General features: G+C 55.4%; 2 protein-coding genes and 1 long non-coding RNA gene across 6 annotated transcripts in view; 2 read left to right on the top strand and 1 right to left on the bottom strand.

The window, feature by feature from the left end:
• LOC105470479 (zinc finger CCCH-type and G-patch domain containing) overlaps positions 1-12,129 on the top strand; it is a 25,573-nt gene extending 13,444 nt beyond the window's left edge. The window contains exons 3-7 of one of the 2 annotated variants that reach the window (XM_011722523.3): positions 9,184-9,317; positions 9,553-9,684; positions 10,629-10,748; positions 11,145-11,550; positions 11,767-12,129. In XM_011722523.3, coding sequence (XP_011720825.1) covers positions 9,184-9,317; positions 9,553-9,684; positions 10,629-10,748; positions 11,145-11,550; positions 11,767-11,905 — 931 coding nt within the window. In that variant the 3' untranslated portion in view covers positions 11,906-12,129. Of the gene's footprint in view, positions 1-9,183; positions 9,318-9,552; positions 9,706-10,628; positions 10,749-11,144; positions 11,551-11,766 lie in introns of both variants that reach the window. The other variant, XM_011722522.3, reaches the window with a different exon arrangement.
• Positions 6,968-9,599, bottom strand: LOC105470478 (uncharacterized). The gene is made up of 2 exons (XR_980520.1): positions 9,530-9,599; positions 6,968-7,329 (listed from the first exon to the last, which is right to left on the bottom strand). It is a non-coding gene; the product is annotated as an uncharacterized lncRNA (long non-coding RNA).
• Positions 11,927-15,075, top strand: LOC105470473 (Lck interacting transmembrane adaptor 1). 3 transcript variants are annotated; one of them, XR_003015588.2, is made up of 6 exons: positions 11,927-12,173; positions 13,527-13,641; positions 13,806-13,887; positions 13,993-14,045; positions 14,166-14,482; positions 14,581-14,718. XR_003015588.2 is itself a non-coding variant. In XM_071079034.1 (6 exons), the coding sequence occupies exons 1-6, from the start codon at positions 11,927-11,929 to the stop codon at positions 14,941-14,943; spliced, it is 1,212 nt and encodes a 403-aa protein (XP_070935135.1). In that variant the 3' UTR covers positions 14,944-15,075. The 3 variants fall into 3 exon arrangements, 2 of the variants coding, with proteins under 2 accessions (XP_070935135.1, XP_011720804.2); XM_071079034.1 differs by having other exon boundaries at positions 13,958-14,045; positions 14,581-15,075; XM_011722502.3 differs by lacking the exon at positions 11,927-12,173 and adding an exon at positions 12,277-12,711 and having other exon boundaries at positions 13,958-14,045; positions 14,581-15,075.

Here is a 15,075-nt window from a genome sequence, read left to right as displayed (position 1 = left end):
CGCTGCAACCTCCGCCTCCCGGGTTCAAGCAATTCTCCTGCCTCAGCCTCCCGAGTAGCTGGGATTACAGGTGTGCACCACCACGCCCGGCTAATTTTGTATTTTTAGTAGAGACAGGGTTTCACCATGTTGGCCAGGGTGGTCTCAAACTCCTGACCTCGTGATCTGCCCACCTTGGCCTCCCAAAGTGCTGGGATTACAGGTGTGAGCAACTGCGCCGGGCCTAAGTATGGCGACGTGTCTGTAACATGGATCTACCTCTGTCGTACTATGACATAGTTCCCCTCCATTTTCCTATAGCACCATCCCAACCTCCCTTTTCCTCTGACCTAGTTCCATCCTCCCTTCTCCTCTGACATAGCTCCATCCTCCCTTCTCCTCTCACATAGCTCCATTCCCTCTTCTCCTTCATGTATTATTGCCATATATACATTTATGTATGTTATAGCTTCAGCTCTTCAGTGTTGTAATTATTGCTTCCAAAGTATTTTGAAAGAAGTTGCCTGGAGGTAGTGGCTTATGCCTTTAACCCCAGCACTTTGCGGGGCTGAGGTGGGCAGGTCGCCTGAGCCAGAGAGTTGGAGACCAGCCTGGGCAACATCTCTGCGAAACCCCATCTCTACCAAAAGTACACAAAATCAGCCTGGTGTGGTGGCGCGTGCCTGCAGTCCTAGCTCTTTGGGGGAGGATCCCAGCTAAAGTGGGAAGATCGCTTGAGCCTGGGAAGTCAAGGCTGCAGTGAGCTGAGATTGTGCCACTGCTCTCCAGCCGGGTGCAGAGCTTATCTCAAAAAAGAAGAAAAGGGGCTGGGAACGGTGGCTCACGTCTGTCATCCCCCGCACTGTGGGAGGCCGAGGCGGGCGCATCGCCTGAGGTCAGAAGTTTAAGACCAGCTTGGCCAACATGGTGAAACCCATCTCTACTAAAAATACAAAAAGTAGCCGGGCGTGGTGGCGGGCGTCTGTAATCCCAGCTACTCGGGAGGCTGAGGCAAGACAATCACTTGAACCTGGGAAGCGGAGGTTGCAGTGAGCTGAGATCACACCATTGCATTCCAGCCTAGGCGACAGAGTGAGTCTCTGCCTTAAAAAAATAAAAAGAAAAGAAAAGAAATTAAAATCTGGACACCGTGGTTCATGCCTGTAATCCCAAAGCCTTGGGAGGCTGAGGCAGGAGGATCACTTGAGGCCAGGAGTTCAACACCAGCCTGGGCAACATAGCGAGACCCCATCTCTATTTTAAAAAGAAAGAAATTAAAAGAGAAAAAAGTATACTTGTAGGTTTTTGTATCCCCCATATTTTACCATTTTTGTTGCCCCTTTTTCTTTCCTGTGAATTTGAGTTACTGTCTAGTGCCATTTCCTTTTACTCTGAAGAACTTCATGTAGAATTTTTTTTTTTTTTTTTTTTGAGGCAAAGTCTCACTGTGTTGCCCAGGCTGGAGTGCAATAGTGTGGTCTCAGATCACTACAACCTCCACCTCCCGGGTTCAAGTGATTCTCCAGCCTCAGCCTCCTGAGTAGCTGAGACTGCAGGCACCTGCCACCACACCCAGCTAATTTTTTTGGTATTTTCAGTAGAGACAGGGTTTCACCATGTTGGCCAGGCTAGTGTTGAACTGATCTCAGGTGATCCGCCCACCTCTGCCTCCCAAAGTACTGGGATTACAGTTGTGAGCCACTGCACCCAGCCTGGATAATTTTTAATGATTTTTTTTCTTCTGCTATCTCAAATCTGCTGTTGAGTACATCTAATTTTTTTTTTTTTTTTTTTTTTGGAGTCGGAGTCTCTCTCTATCACCCAGGCTGGAGTACAATGGAATGATCTCAGTTTACTGCAACCTCCACCTCTCGGGTTCAAGCGATTCTCCTGCCTCACCCTCCCAAGTAGCTGGGTTTGTAGGTGTCCACCACCATGCCCAGCTAATTTTTTTTTTTTTTTAGTAGAGGCAGGGTTTCACCATGTTGGCCAGGCTGGTCTCAAACCCCTGACCTCAGGTGATCCACCCGCCTTGGCCTCTCAAAATGCTGGGATTACAGGCATGAGCCACTGCGTCCAGCCTTGAATTTTTTTTTAATAGGTTTTTTGTTTGTTTGTTTTTGAGACAGAGTCTTGCTGTCGCCCAGGCTGGAGTGCAATGGTGCAGTCTCAGCTCACTGCAACCTTCGCCTCCCAGGCTCAAGCGATTCTTGTGCCTCAGCCTCCCCAATAGCTGGGACTACAGGTGCCCTCCACCACACCTGGCTAAATAATTTTTGTAGTTTTAGTAGAGACAGGATTTCACCATGTTGGCCAGGCTGGTCTTGAACTCCTGACTTCAGGTAATCCGCCCGCCTTGGCCTCCCAAAGTCTAGGGATTAGAGGCTTGAGCCACCGCTCCTGACCATGGCTTTAGTTTTTAGAGTAGTTTTAGGTTCATAACATAATTGAGTGGAGGATACAGAGATTTCACATATACCCCTGACCCCCACACAATCGCAACACCCCCTCCCCACAACACCGTCATGCTCCTCACCAGACTGGTGTGTTTATTACAGTCCAAAAGCCTATATTGACCCATCATTGTCACCCAAGGTCCATCGTTTACATTAGGGTTGACTCTTGGTGGTGTACACTCTGTGGGTTTTGACACCTGTGTAATGACAGGCATCTACTCTTGTGGTATCAGAGAAGCTGCACCACCTTACCCCTTCTCTGTGCTCTACCTGTTCATCCTGCCCTCCCCACTACAGTCAGTAAAAATTTCCTTTCAGTGATTGTCTTTTTTTTTTTTTTTTGAGACGGAGTCTCGCTCTGTTGCCCAGGCTGGAGTGCAGTGGCGCAATCTCGGCTCACTGCAAGCTCTGCCTCCCGGGTTCACACCATTCTCCTGCCTCAGCCTCCTGAGTAGCTGGGACTACAGGCACCCGCCACCACTGCCCAGCTAATTTTTTGTATTTTTAGTAGAGACAGGGTTTCACCGTGTTAGCCAGGATGGTCTTGATCTCCTGACCTCATGGTCTGCCTGCCTCAGCCTCCCAAAGTGCTAGGATTACAGGCATGAGCCACCGTGTCCAGCCTCAGTGATTGTCCTTTTTAACTCTGGAATTTCCATTTGATTTTTTTTTTCTTTTTTTTGAGATGGAGTCTTCCTCTGTTGCCCAGGCTGGAGTGCAGTGGTGCCATCTCGGTTCACTGCAACCTCTGCCTCCTGGGTTCAAGCAATTCTCATGTTTCAGCCTCCCAAGTAGCAGGGAGTACAGGCTCATGCCACCACGCCTGGCTAATTTTTGTATTTTTAGTAGAGATGGGGTTTCTTAATATTGGTCAGGCTGGTTTTGAACTTTTGACCTCAGGTGATCCACATGCCTCAGCCTCCCAGTGTGCTGGGATTACAGGCCTGAGCCACCGTGCCCAGCCTCCATTTGATTTATTTTATATCATTTCTTTTTTAAGATCCCCTAGGCTGGGTGCGGTGGCTCACACCTGTAATCCCAGCACTTTGGGAGGCCGAGGTGGGTGGATTACCTGAGGTCAGGAGTTTGAGACCAGCCTGGCCAACATAGTGAAACCCCATCTTTACTAAAAATACAAAAGTTAGCTGGGCGTAGTAGCTCACACCTGTAGTCCCAGCTATTCCGGAGGCTGAGGCCTGAGAATAGCTTGAACTTGGGAGGTGGTAGTGAGCTGAGATGATGCCACTGCACTCCAGCCTGGTTGACAGAGTAGGACTTGGTCTCAAAAAAAAAAAAAAAGAAAAGAAAAAGGATTCCCTATTTCCTGAATCATTGTCATCATATTTTCATTTAACTCTTTGAACATACTTATAGTAGCTGCTTTGAAGTCTTTGCTAAATTCAACATCTGGGCCCACTCAGAGTCAGATTATACCACTGCTTTTTTTCCTAAATATGGATCATGATTTCCTGTTTACCTGTCTTATAATTTTTTTTTGTCAAAAGTGGATATTTCAGATGATCTGTGTCTGGATTCGGAGTTGTTAGGGTTCCTGAGTCTTGTGTTCTGTTTGTTTTAGTTAAGTTGTTTGGACTTAAACTGCAATACCTGCCCACCCAGTCCTGTAGCCTCTGATATCTCTGCTCAGATTTTTTAATTCTTTTTTTTTTTTTTTTTTTGAGTTAGAGTCTTGTTCTGTTGCCCAGGCTGGAGTATACTGGTGCCATCTTAGCTCACTGCAGCCTCCACCTCCCAAGTTCAAGTGATTCTCCTGCCTCAGCCTCCCGAGTAGCTGGGATTACAGATGCGCGCCACCACGCCTGGCTAATTTTTTGTATTTTTAGTAGAGATGGGGTTTAACCATGTTAGCCAGGATGGTCTCAATCTCCTGACCTCATGATCCGCCTGCCTCGGCCTCCCAAAGTGCTGGGATTACAGGCGTGAGCCACCGCACGCGGCCTTAAATTCTATTTTTTACTCTGGCTTCCTAGCAATTGCTTCTGTGTTCGCACATGGTAGTGGTCAGCCATTGATTTGGGCAAGAGGGTATGTCAGACACTCCTAATCCAAAGGCTCCCCGCCACCCTGTGGGGTTTCAGAGCACGCTAGGAGTTCAGCCAGCTCCTCTCTCTTTGCTTTCACTTTCCCCTGGCCTCTCTTGGAGCTCCCAACACCTGCAGTGGTTTCCTCAAGAGCCAGGCCCTTCTTGGAAGAGCTGAGCCCTTCTGTGGCTCTCTGATTTTCAGAGTCTTCCTGTTAAGTATCTGGCTGGCCCAGTGCTCACTCCAGCTGGGATCACAACCCCAGATGATCAGGGCTGTCAGTTTTCTTTGTGTTTATCGAGTCACCACTTTTAACTACGAGGTCTGGGTTTTGCCTTCTGTCCCACATCCACCTCTGCTGGTGTTGGGTTTTGCAGCCAGCCCTGACCTGGTAAAACACTCAGGTTTGCTGACTCAGGAGTAGGAGCCAGTGGCAGCCCCGGGTGCAAAGGCTGCAGACTTCCCAGTGTTCTGACCCAAGGCCCAGCGTTTTTCAAGAAGGATCTCTTCTCAGTGAATTCTCAGCTTGGGTCAGTTTCCCGAACTCTGAAAAGTTCTGAATCAGTGAGTTTTGATAATTTTGTCTAGTTCTAGATTTTTTTTTGAGACTGAGTTTCACTTCATCACCCAGGCTGAAGTGCAGTGGTGTGATCTCAGCTCACTGCAACGTCCGCCTTTTGGGTTCAAGTGATTCTCCTGCCTCGGCCTCCCGAGCAGCTATAATTATAGGTGTGCGCCATTACACCTGGCTCATTTTTAAATTTTTGGTAGAAGCAGGGTTTCACCATGTTGGCCAGGCTGGTCTCAAACTCCTGACCTCAAGGGATCCGCCCACCTCAGCCTCCCAAAGTGCTGGGATTACAGGTGTGAGCCACTGGGCCCCGCCTAGATTCGGTTCAGCGACCTCTCTACTTGGGTGTGGCTGAAACTCAGAAGCTTCTTTTAGTTTTAGATGTTGGTTGTTTTCAGGGTTAAGTCTCTACGTACTCTGGACTGTATTTCTGTCAATGCTGTGAGGCAGGTAACTGGGTTGGTACCTTTAATGATCTTTAATGTATGAAAACCCAGTTTTTAATTTTCTCTTATGAAATCCGGGGTCTTTCCCCCCACACCCCACCTGCGATTCTCCCCGCACCCCACCTGCGATTCTCTTATGAAATCCGTGGTCTTTCCCCCGACACCCCACCTGCGATTCTTTTGTGAAATCCGTGGTCTTTCTCCCCACACCCCATCTGTGATGCTTCCTCTGCACACGAGGCTTTCTGTAAGAGTGGGGGCTCTCCCTGGGGGCTCTCCTTTGCTCCATTGATCAATTCGCCTGTTCTTTTGGTTTTCAGTTAACTTCATGGATATGCCATTAACTCAGCTACTCTCCATGGTTAGAAATTTAGGTTATTTCCAAGTTTTTCATATTTGGTTAAGTCTTTACATGCATTCTCCTTAACAATCATGTCGCTGAGGCGGAAGGATTACATGAGCCCAGGGGTTCAAGACCAGCCTGGCCAACATGGCAAGACCTGGTCTCAACAAAAAAATTCAAAAATTAGCTGGCATGGTGGCACACTCCCCTGGTCCCAACCACGTGGGAGGCTGAGGCACGAGGATTGCTTGAGCCCAGGAGGTGGAGGTTGCAGTGAGCGCACCATGCGCTTCAACCTGGGCAAGACAGCAAGGATCTACTGCACACAAAAAAATCACAGAAGCACTTTCTGGGTTAAAGAGTTTACCAATTTCAAGGCTTTTAATATTGTCAAATATTCTAGAAGAGGTTTGATTAATTGATGGTATGGGTGTGTTGAAGGGGCGTATTTAATCGAATTCACTCTGGGTTTAGCCCTTTCTTTTTGAATGTGTTCTCTGTTTCCCTGCAGCCAGTCTCTGCTGTGGTGCATTTGAGGCCCAGTCCTGTAGCCCCTGGTTCTCCCTGGTCATTGGCAGGGCGCTGTGTGCCTAAGAGCAGTAGGCACGAGGAGGAACTGCCCAAAATCCTGGCCTGGGGAGGTGTGCGAGGCCACCTTTGTCTACCCATGAGACAAACTCCCTGTCCCACCTCCCTCTGCTCCACCCACCCATTCCCACTGGAAACAGCCCTGGCTGCATGTCGTGGGCTGAAGGCCTGTCCTCAGTTGCTCTTGTTTTGGTTTTTTTGGAGACAGTCTCACTCTGTCGTCCAGGCTGGAGTGTGGTGGCACAATCTCAGCTCACTGCAACCTCCGCCTCCTGGGTTCAAGTGATTCTTGTGCCTCAGTCTCCCGAGTAGGTGGGATTACAGGCACGCGCCACTATGCCCGGCTAATTTTTGTATTTTTAGTAGAGACGGGTTTCTCCACGTTGGTCAGGCTGGTCTTGAACTCCTGACCTCGTGATCCACCCGCCTCGGCCTCCCAAAGTGCTGGAATTACAGGCGTGAGCCACCGCGCCCGGCCGCTCAGTTGCTTTTGTGGGGTTAAAAGAAACTTCCTTTTGAAACGATGGCACGGCAGCAGTGGATGGCGGTTAGTTTTTCATGTCTTTATTTGGCAAAGTTGAAGATTGCGCTCCTGTCTGTCCCCACGTTTCCTTTTCATTCTCTCTCTCTGTGTCTTGGTTTTGGTTTTAATTTTACTGGTTCACTGATATCTGAAAGTCAAGGCACCGCTATTTCATAAGCAGGTTCTCCTAGTGTGGGGGAGAACTCAGTCATAGGAGCACATGCACACCCCCAACACCTCTGCCTTGATGAACTGGCGCTGTGGCTTCCTGTGCAGTAGTGAGACTGTGGGAGCTGCTGTCAAAAGGGGCTGCCACACTGGGACTCCAGCAGAGGCGATGGGACACACGGGGTATATTCTTCTGGAGCAGCCAAGTCCATCCTGAGAGAGAAAATGCGGGTGTCTGTGTGTGTGATGTGAGACTGCGTGTGCATGTGCATATGTGTGTAAAGTATACAGTAGGCCCTTGGTGTGTGTGTGAGACTGTGTGTGTGCATGTGCATATGTGTGTACAGTGTACAGTTGGCCCTTGGGGTGTGTGTGTGAGACTGTGTGTGCATGTGCATACGTGTGTAAAGTGTACAGTAGGCCCTTGTGTGTGTGTGAGACTGTGTGTACATGTGCATACGTGTGTAAAGTGTACAGTTGGCCCTTGGGGTGTGTGAGACTGTGTATGTGTGCATGTGCGTACATGTGTAAAGTGTACAGTAGGCCCGTGTGTGTGAGAGACTGTGTGTGCATGTGCATACGTGTGTAAAGTGTACAGTTGGCCCTTGGGGTGTGTGTGTGAGACTGTGTGTGCATGTGCATACGTGTGTAAAGTGTACAGCAGGCCCTTGTGTGTGTGTGAGACTGTACATGTGCATACGTGTGTAAAGTGTACAGTTGGCCCTTGGGGTGTGTGAGACTGTGTGTGCATGTGCGTACATGTGTAAAGTGTACAGTAGGCCCGTGTGAGTGTGAGAGACTGTGTGTGTGTGCATGTGCATACGTGTGTAAAGTGTACAGTTGACCCTTGGTGTGTGTGTGTGAGACTGTGTGTGTGTGTATGTGTGCATGTGCATACGTGTGTAAAGTGTACAGTTGGCCCTTTGTGTGTGAGAGAGACTGTGTACAGTTGGCCCTTGGTATCCGCGGGTTCCATAACCATCAATTCAACCAATCTCCAGTCGAAAATAATTGGGGAAGAAAAGGATGGCTGCGTCTGTACACTGTATAACAACTATTTACATGATGTTTACATTGTATCAGGTACTGCAAGTACTCTAGGGATGATTTAAAGTATATGGGAGGATGTGCATAGGTTGTATGCAAATACTGTGTCATTGTATCTAAGGGACTTGAGCATCCTCGGGTTTTAGTGTCCACAGGGGGTTTCCTACAGATACCAAGAGACTACTGTATGTGTGTGTGCAAGTGTGAGCGTGTATGCATGTATGTGCATGTCATGTGTGTGCATGTATGTGCATATGTGCATGTCATGTGTGCATGTATGTGCATATGTGCATGTCGTGTGTGTGTATATGCGTGTATGGGTGTATATGTTAGTACATGTGACAGTCTGCGTGGGTGACTGCATGTGTGGGTGAGGGCACGTTTGTGCGCGTGTGTGTGCATGTGTGTGCTCGTGTGGGTGAGTGCATGTGCACATGTGTGTGAGAGGGCGTGTGTGTGCGCACATGTGTGTGGGTGAGAGTGCATGTGCATGTGTGTGAGCAGGCGTGTGTGTGCACGTATGTGCGTGGGTGAGAGGGTGCTTGTGTATATCCATGTATGACTGCATATGTATTTGCATGAGTGTGTGTGTGAGTGCATGTTTATAAATGTGTGAGGGTCTGTGTGTATGTGTATGACTACATGTGTATGTGTTATATGCATGTGTGTATGTGTGTACATGTGTATGTGCATGCGTATATGTGTATGTGTGTGCATGCGTGTATGCATGTGTGAGTGTATGTGTATGTGTGTATATGCATGTGTATGTGTGTACGTGTGTATATGCATGTGTGCGCCTGTGTATGTACATGTATGCATGTTAGTGCGTGTGCATGTGTGTACGAGTATGTGTACATGTGTGTATGTGCATGTATGTGTATATGTGTGCATGTGTGTGTGTATACATGCATTGTCTGGCTCCCTCAGGATGGTGCCCAGGTGGATGGGTCAGTGCTCCTGGGTTTATTTGCCCCTGGTGGCCCATGTCTGAGCCCTGCCCCCTATGGCTCTTGTCTGCAGGTTCTCCCATGGGCAGGTGGTCTCTCTGGATGAGCTGCGCCCCTTCCAGGACCCAGACCTGAGCTCCCTGCAGGCCGGCTCTGCGTGTCTGGCCAAGCACCAGGATGGCCTCTGGCACGCGGCGCGCATCACCGGTGAGGCTGGCCGTGGAGGCCTCCCGGGAACACCCTCCCAGGCTCCACACGTGTTATTACTGCGTGGCTGCTCCCTGCCTCCTTTGGGATGAGTGTTGGGACTCTGGCTCTGGGCCTGAAATGAGCACATCTACCCTCAGCCTCTGCCCTGCCTTGCTCCTGATGTCCAGGGTGGTTCCCCATCAGTGGCAGCTGCTGTCAAGGATGCTGACCTGCAGCTTGTCTCTGCCTCTAGATGTGGACAATGGCTACTACACAGTCAAGTTTGACTCGCTGCTGCTGAGGGAGGCCGTGGTGGAGGGGGACGGCATCCTGCCCCCACTGCGTACAGAGGCCACAGAGTCCGACTCAGACAGCGATGGCACAGGTGACTCCAGCTATGCCAGAGGTATGGCAGCAGCTGTGGAACCCAGGAGCCAGGAAGGTGGGGTCACCCTGAGAGGCTCCTGGCTTTTGAGGGCACCGACCGTCTAACCAAACTATTGGAGAGAGTGGCCACAGCGAGGGCGCCAGCCGTGCCTGGGGAGGCCGTGTGGGGCAGGGGTACAGGAGTGCGAGTGAAGGGCCGGGGTAGATCCGTGGTGGCCTTTGTCTTCAAGGAGCGTGGGTACAACAGCTACAGTCTCACTGATGGGAGGCCATGGTCATGGCTGTGGCCATGGGAGAGGAGGCGCCCGGAGTTGCCAAGGAAGTCACAGAAAATGAACAACTGATGAGGCCTGGAGTGCAAGAGGGGCAGCTCCTCTGCATGGCTTCTCAAACTTGGGACCTGGGTGCCTGGTGGATCCTGGCAGACAGAGGTTGTGTCCAGACAGCCAGGGTGAAAGCTTCGGGAATGGGAACTAGTGGCCGGTGGCCAGCTCTCCAGAGGGGTGTGTGTATGCGTGTGTGTGTATATGCGGGAGGTCACCTGACCCAAGCATGGTGGGCTGAGTCCAGGAGGGGTCTGCATGTTGGAGGTGTACCCAGGGATCAGTGATGGTGGTTTCTGAAGCCCCAAGTCCCTGGTGAAGGAGGACCAAACCAAGGACTCTGTGAGGGCAGGTGAGGAGCTCACGGCCTTGCGAAGGTGGAGAAGGGCAAGGGCAGGAGAGGGCTGTGGAGGAGGGGTCACGGTGCAGGAGGCCGTGGGGACTGCCATGCACTCTGCCTGGTGTCACATGCCCACAGCAGCCTCAGTGACAGAGCACGGAGCCCCAGAGGTGGGGTGTTGGGGCTCTGCCCAGGATCTGAGCTCATTGGTCAGAGCCCAGGTCACCATGCATAGTCCTCTGCCCTGGCCGGCCACTGCCCTCTGTCCTTCTCTTGCAGTGGTGGGGTCGGACACTGTGGACTCCGGGACCTGCAGCTCTGCCTTTGCCGGCTGGGAGGTGCACACGCGAGGCATAGGCTCCAGACTCCTCACCAAGATGGGCTACGAGTTTGGCAAGGGTGAGTACAAGCAGCCCTGGAGAAGTGGGCAGAGGCTGCAGCATAGCCCAGGTCCCGCAGCCATCAGGTTCCCGGGGGTCCCGCAGCCGTCAGGTTCCCGGGGGTCCCGCAGCCGTCAGGTTCCCGGGGGTCCCGCAGCCGTCAGGTTCCCGGGGGTCCCGCAGCCGTCAGGTTCCCGGGGGTCCCGCAGCCGTCAGGTTCCCGGGGGTCCCGCAGCCGTCAGGTTCCCGGGGGTCCCGCAGCCGTCAGGTTCCCGGGGGTCCCGCAGCCGTCAGGTTCCCGGGGGTCCCGCAGCCGTCAGGTTCCCGGGGGTCCCGCAGCCGTCAGGTTCCCGGGGTCCCGCAGCCGTCAGGTTCCCGGCGTCCGGCAGCCACAGCACTGCCGTTCCTGTCTCAGGTTTGGGCCGACACGCAGATGGTCGGGTGGAGCCCATCCATGCTGTAATGTTGCCACGAGGGAAGTCGCTGGACCAGTGTGTGGAGACGCTGCAGAAGCGGACCAGGGTTGGCAAGGCTGGCACCAACAAGCCCCCCAGGTGCCGGGGAAGAGGGGCCCGGCCTGGGGGCTGCCCACCCCCTCGGAATGTGTTTGACTTCCTCAATGAAAAGCTGCAAGGCCAGGCTCCTGGGGCCCTAGAGGCCGGGGCAGCCCCGGCGGGGAGGAGGAGCAAGGACATGTACCATGCCAGCAAGAGCGCCAAGCGGGCGCTGAGCCTGCGGCTCTTCCAGACCGAGGAGAAGATCGAGCGAACCCAGCGGGACATCAGGAGCATCCAGGAGGCTCTCACCCGCAACGCTGGCCGGTAGGTGTGGGGCCCGGCTCAGGGCAGAGGGAAACCCAGGGTGGCCCTGCCCCCAGGACACCTGCGGGAGGTCACCTGACCCAAGCATGTCAGGCTGAGTCCAGGAGGGGTCTGCATGTTGGAGGACAGGCAGTGGGCACACGGGCAGTGGACATGGCAGCCTGGGGCTGGCGGCATGGCCGGGGACCCCACACTGACTGGTGAGCCTCTCCGCAGGCATAGCGTGGCGTCAGCCCAGCTGCAGGAGAAGCTGGCAGGAGCCCAGCGCCAGCTGGGGCAGCTCCGGGCTCAGGAAGCAGGCCTGCAGCAGGAGCAGAGGAAGGCAGACACCCACAAGAAGATGACTGAGTTCTAGAGAACCCTGCAAGCACTATGGATGAAGTGTGGGACCCCGGCACAGGCTGCCCTCAGAAAGACCAGTGTTGCCCAAGGAGGGGCCGGCCTGCTGGCCTGGGGCGTGCGGACCCTGCTGAGTGGAGACGGGGCTGCAGGGTCCTGTCTGGACACTTTCTTGCCCACCTGCCAGTGTCTTGGGCATTTCCTTGGCAAGGACATTAAAGTGATTTCATCACAGTGTCATTCAGTGGAGATCAGCTGGCTGCAGGGTCTCTGGGGAGAGAAGGGTCTGTGCAGGGCTGTGGTGAGAGGCGGGCTGGGCTGGAGGGGCCTAGGAGGCCAGCATTCTCCCTTCTCTCCCTTCTCTGTCCAAGGCAGATTGGAGGCCAGGGTGCCCGCCAGGCTGCCTGACACCCACAGATGGGTGGAGCTCAGTGCTGCTCCAGCAGGCAAGACGGGCCAGCGGGTGAGACGGGTGGGAGGACTGTGGCCCACCACGTGGGGTACTCCTGGTGAGGCAGGCAGACCTGGCCCTGTGAGTTTGGGGGTTCTGTGCCAGCTCTGCTCACGTCTTCATGTGTGGAGGGGATGTGAGTTAGGCTGTCAGAACAGTGCGGGCTCGAGGCACACACGTTTCATCTAGGCTTCAGGCGGGGCGCAGCAGGTGGGTGAGGCTGCGGTGGTGGCTGCTGCCCAGGGTGGGAGGCTCAGGGGAGGCGCTCGGCAACAGGAGCAGGAAGTGAGGTGGGGAGCTCAGCCGAGGGCTGAACAAAGACCTTCCTCGCCTGCCCCAGACAGAGCTGAGGACCCCTGGCCGTGGGCTTGGTAAGTGCCTGGGCAGATCCCCAAGTCTCTTGGTCCCCAAGTGCCCTCCTGGGGGGCAGCTGGGGTCTGGGAGGCCTTGGGACGTGGCTGTAGCTGGGTTAGTCGGCCGGCCTGAAACCCACTCCCTGGGTCTGGGCAGACTGGCCCCAAACTCCAGAGGCCACCCCTCACCCGCCAGCCGCTGCCTCTGTGCTGCGGGATGTGCTGACTATAAGGCGTCCCCCACCCCCAGAATTCTGCTAATCCCCAAGAAGGGACAGATCCTCTGGCAGAGACAGTGGCAGACAAGAAGAGCCAGAAGTGGGGTGGGGGTATCAGCACCCCCAGCAGCTGCTGCTGCCTGCTGACCCAGCCTCCAGCTTCTCCCAGTTCTGGGCTCTGTGGCGAGTGGCTTGGGGGCGCTACCTGACACAGGAGACCACGTCTGGGCAGAGAGTGGCTGCGGGTGGCGTCTGTGGCCCGTGGCGCACAACCAGGGCCTCCCTCCGATGCTGGTTACAGTTTGGGCTACAGTGGCCACAGCTGCCCTACCCCTCCTTGCGGCCGTGCTGGGCGTTACCATGGTCGCCTGCAGGGACACCGAGGGGCCAGGCAGAGCAGCCCTTGCTCACCTCACCTCACCGGAGCCCCCGCCAGAAGGGAAGGTGGGCACCTCTGGGAGGAAGGGACTGCCAGGCCTTGGGGCTTCCTGTGCTGAGTCAGAGCAGGAGCGGGAGACGCGGGAGCTCCGCAGCCGCGGGAGGTGCAGATTTGGCGCTGCCAAGTGGTGTAGGTCCCCTTGGCCAGCACCCAGTGCCCCTTTCTTCTGCCCCCAGGGTCTTGGCTTCACAGGATGGGGCTGCCAGTGTCCTGGGCTCCTCCTGCCCTCTGGGTTCTAGGGTGCTGCGCCCTGCTCCTCTGGCTGTGGTCGCTGTGCACAGCCTGCCGCAGGTACGTCCATCAGCCCGGTTCTGTCTGGCGCCTTCCTGCGGCTGCCATTCAGCCCAGCGCGGGAAGGGGCTGGAGGCAGGTCGGCGCCCCCAGGTTTGTACGCGCCCCTGCACTGGGCCTTGGACCTGAGGCTGACGACCCCGCCCCCCACCTCTACCCCCAAGGCCTGAGGACGCTCTAGCCCCCAGGAAGAGGGTGCGGAGGCAGCGGGCGAGGCTGCAGGGCAGTGCGATGGGAGCGGAAGCGGTGAGTGCCAGGCTGTCCCGGGGACCAGGGCGGGGCCCGCAGGGGACCGACCAGCCTTCCTCGCCCCCAGTCCCTGCTGAGGCGGACCCACCTCTGCTCCCTCAGCAAGTCGGACACCAGACTGCACGAGCTGCACCGGGGCCCGCGCAGCAGCAGGGGTGAGCGGAGGGCGGGACGGGGGTGGCCGGGCGGGGCTTACTGTGCAGCGTGCCAACCCCTGGGTCAGACCCGCTCCTGCCCCCTGCCCCGAGTGAACTCTGTCCTGACCCCACCCCCAGCCCTGCGGCCTGCCAGCATGGATCTCCTGCGCCCACACTGGCTGGAGGTGTCCAGGGACATCACCGGACCGCAGGCAGCTCTCTCTGCCTTCCCGCTCCAGGAGCTGCCCTGGGCTCTGCCGGCAGCTGCAGCCACCGCAAGGTGCGCTGGCCCCGAGGCCACCTATTCCAACGTGGGGCTGGCGGCCCTCCCCGGGGTCAGCTTGGCGGCCAGCCCTGTGGTGGCTGAGTATGCCCGCGTCCAGAAGCGCAAAGGGACCCAACGCAGTCCCCAAGAGCCACAGCTGGGGAAGGCTGAGATGACCCCGGCCGCTCAGGTAATGTGGGCCAGGGTGGGGCACTGTGGGTAGGGCCGGGGGGTCCTCAGCAGGTTGGATGGTGCTGACCCCTCCTCGGGTTGGCTTCCTGTCTCCAGGTGGACGTCCTGTACTCCAGGGTCTGCAAGCCTAAAAGGAGGGACCCAGGACCCACCACAGACCCGCTGAACCCCAAGGGCCAGGGAGCGATTCTGGCCCTGGCGAGTGACCTGGCCTACGCGACCCTCCCGCTCAGGGCCCTGGATGCGGACAGCAGCCCCCTGGAAAACGTGTATGAGAGCATCCGGGAGCTGGGGGACCCTGCTGGCAGGAGCAGCACGTGCGGGACTCGGACGCCCCCTGCTTCCAGCTGCCCCAGCCTAGGGAGGGGCTGGAGACCCCTCCCTGCCCCGAACACTCAAGGACTTGCGCTCCGGCCTCCAGAGAGGCCCGTCCCCCGCCCCGCCCCGCCTCACAGCTGACAGCGCCAGTCCCAGGTCCCGGGCTGCCAGCCCGTGAGGTCCGTGAGGTCCTGGCCGCTCTGACAGCCGCGGCCTCCTCGAGCTCCAGGGAAGGCCCGCGTCTAAATAAAGCGCCCTCGCAGGAGGAACGCA

This window comes from Macaca nemestrina, chromosome 15, assembly GCF_043159975.1.
Source record: "Macaca nemestrina isolate mMacNem1 chromosome 15, mMacNem.hap1, whole genome shotgun sequence".
In the NCBI taxonomy this organism is placed as follows: domain Eukaryota; kingdom Metazoa; phylum Chordata; class Mammalia; order Primates; family Cercopithecidae; genus Macaca; species Macaca nemestrina.
Note: the sequence above shows the minus strand (reverse complement) of the source record. Positions and strands in the feature narration are given on the sequence as shown.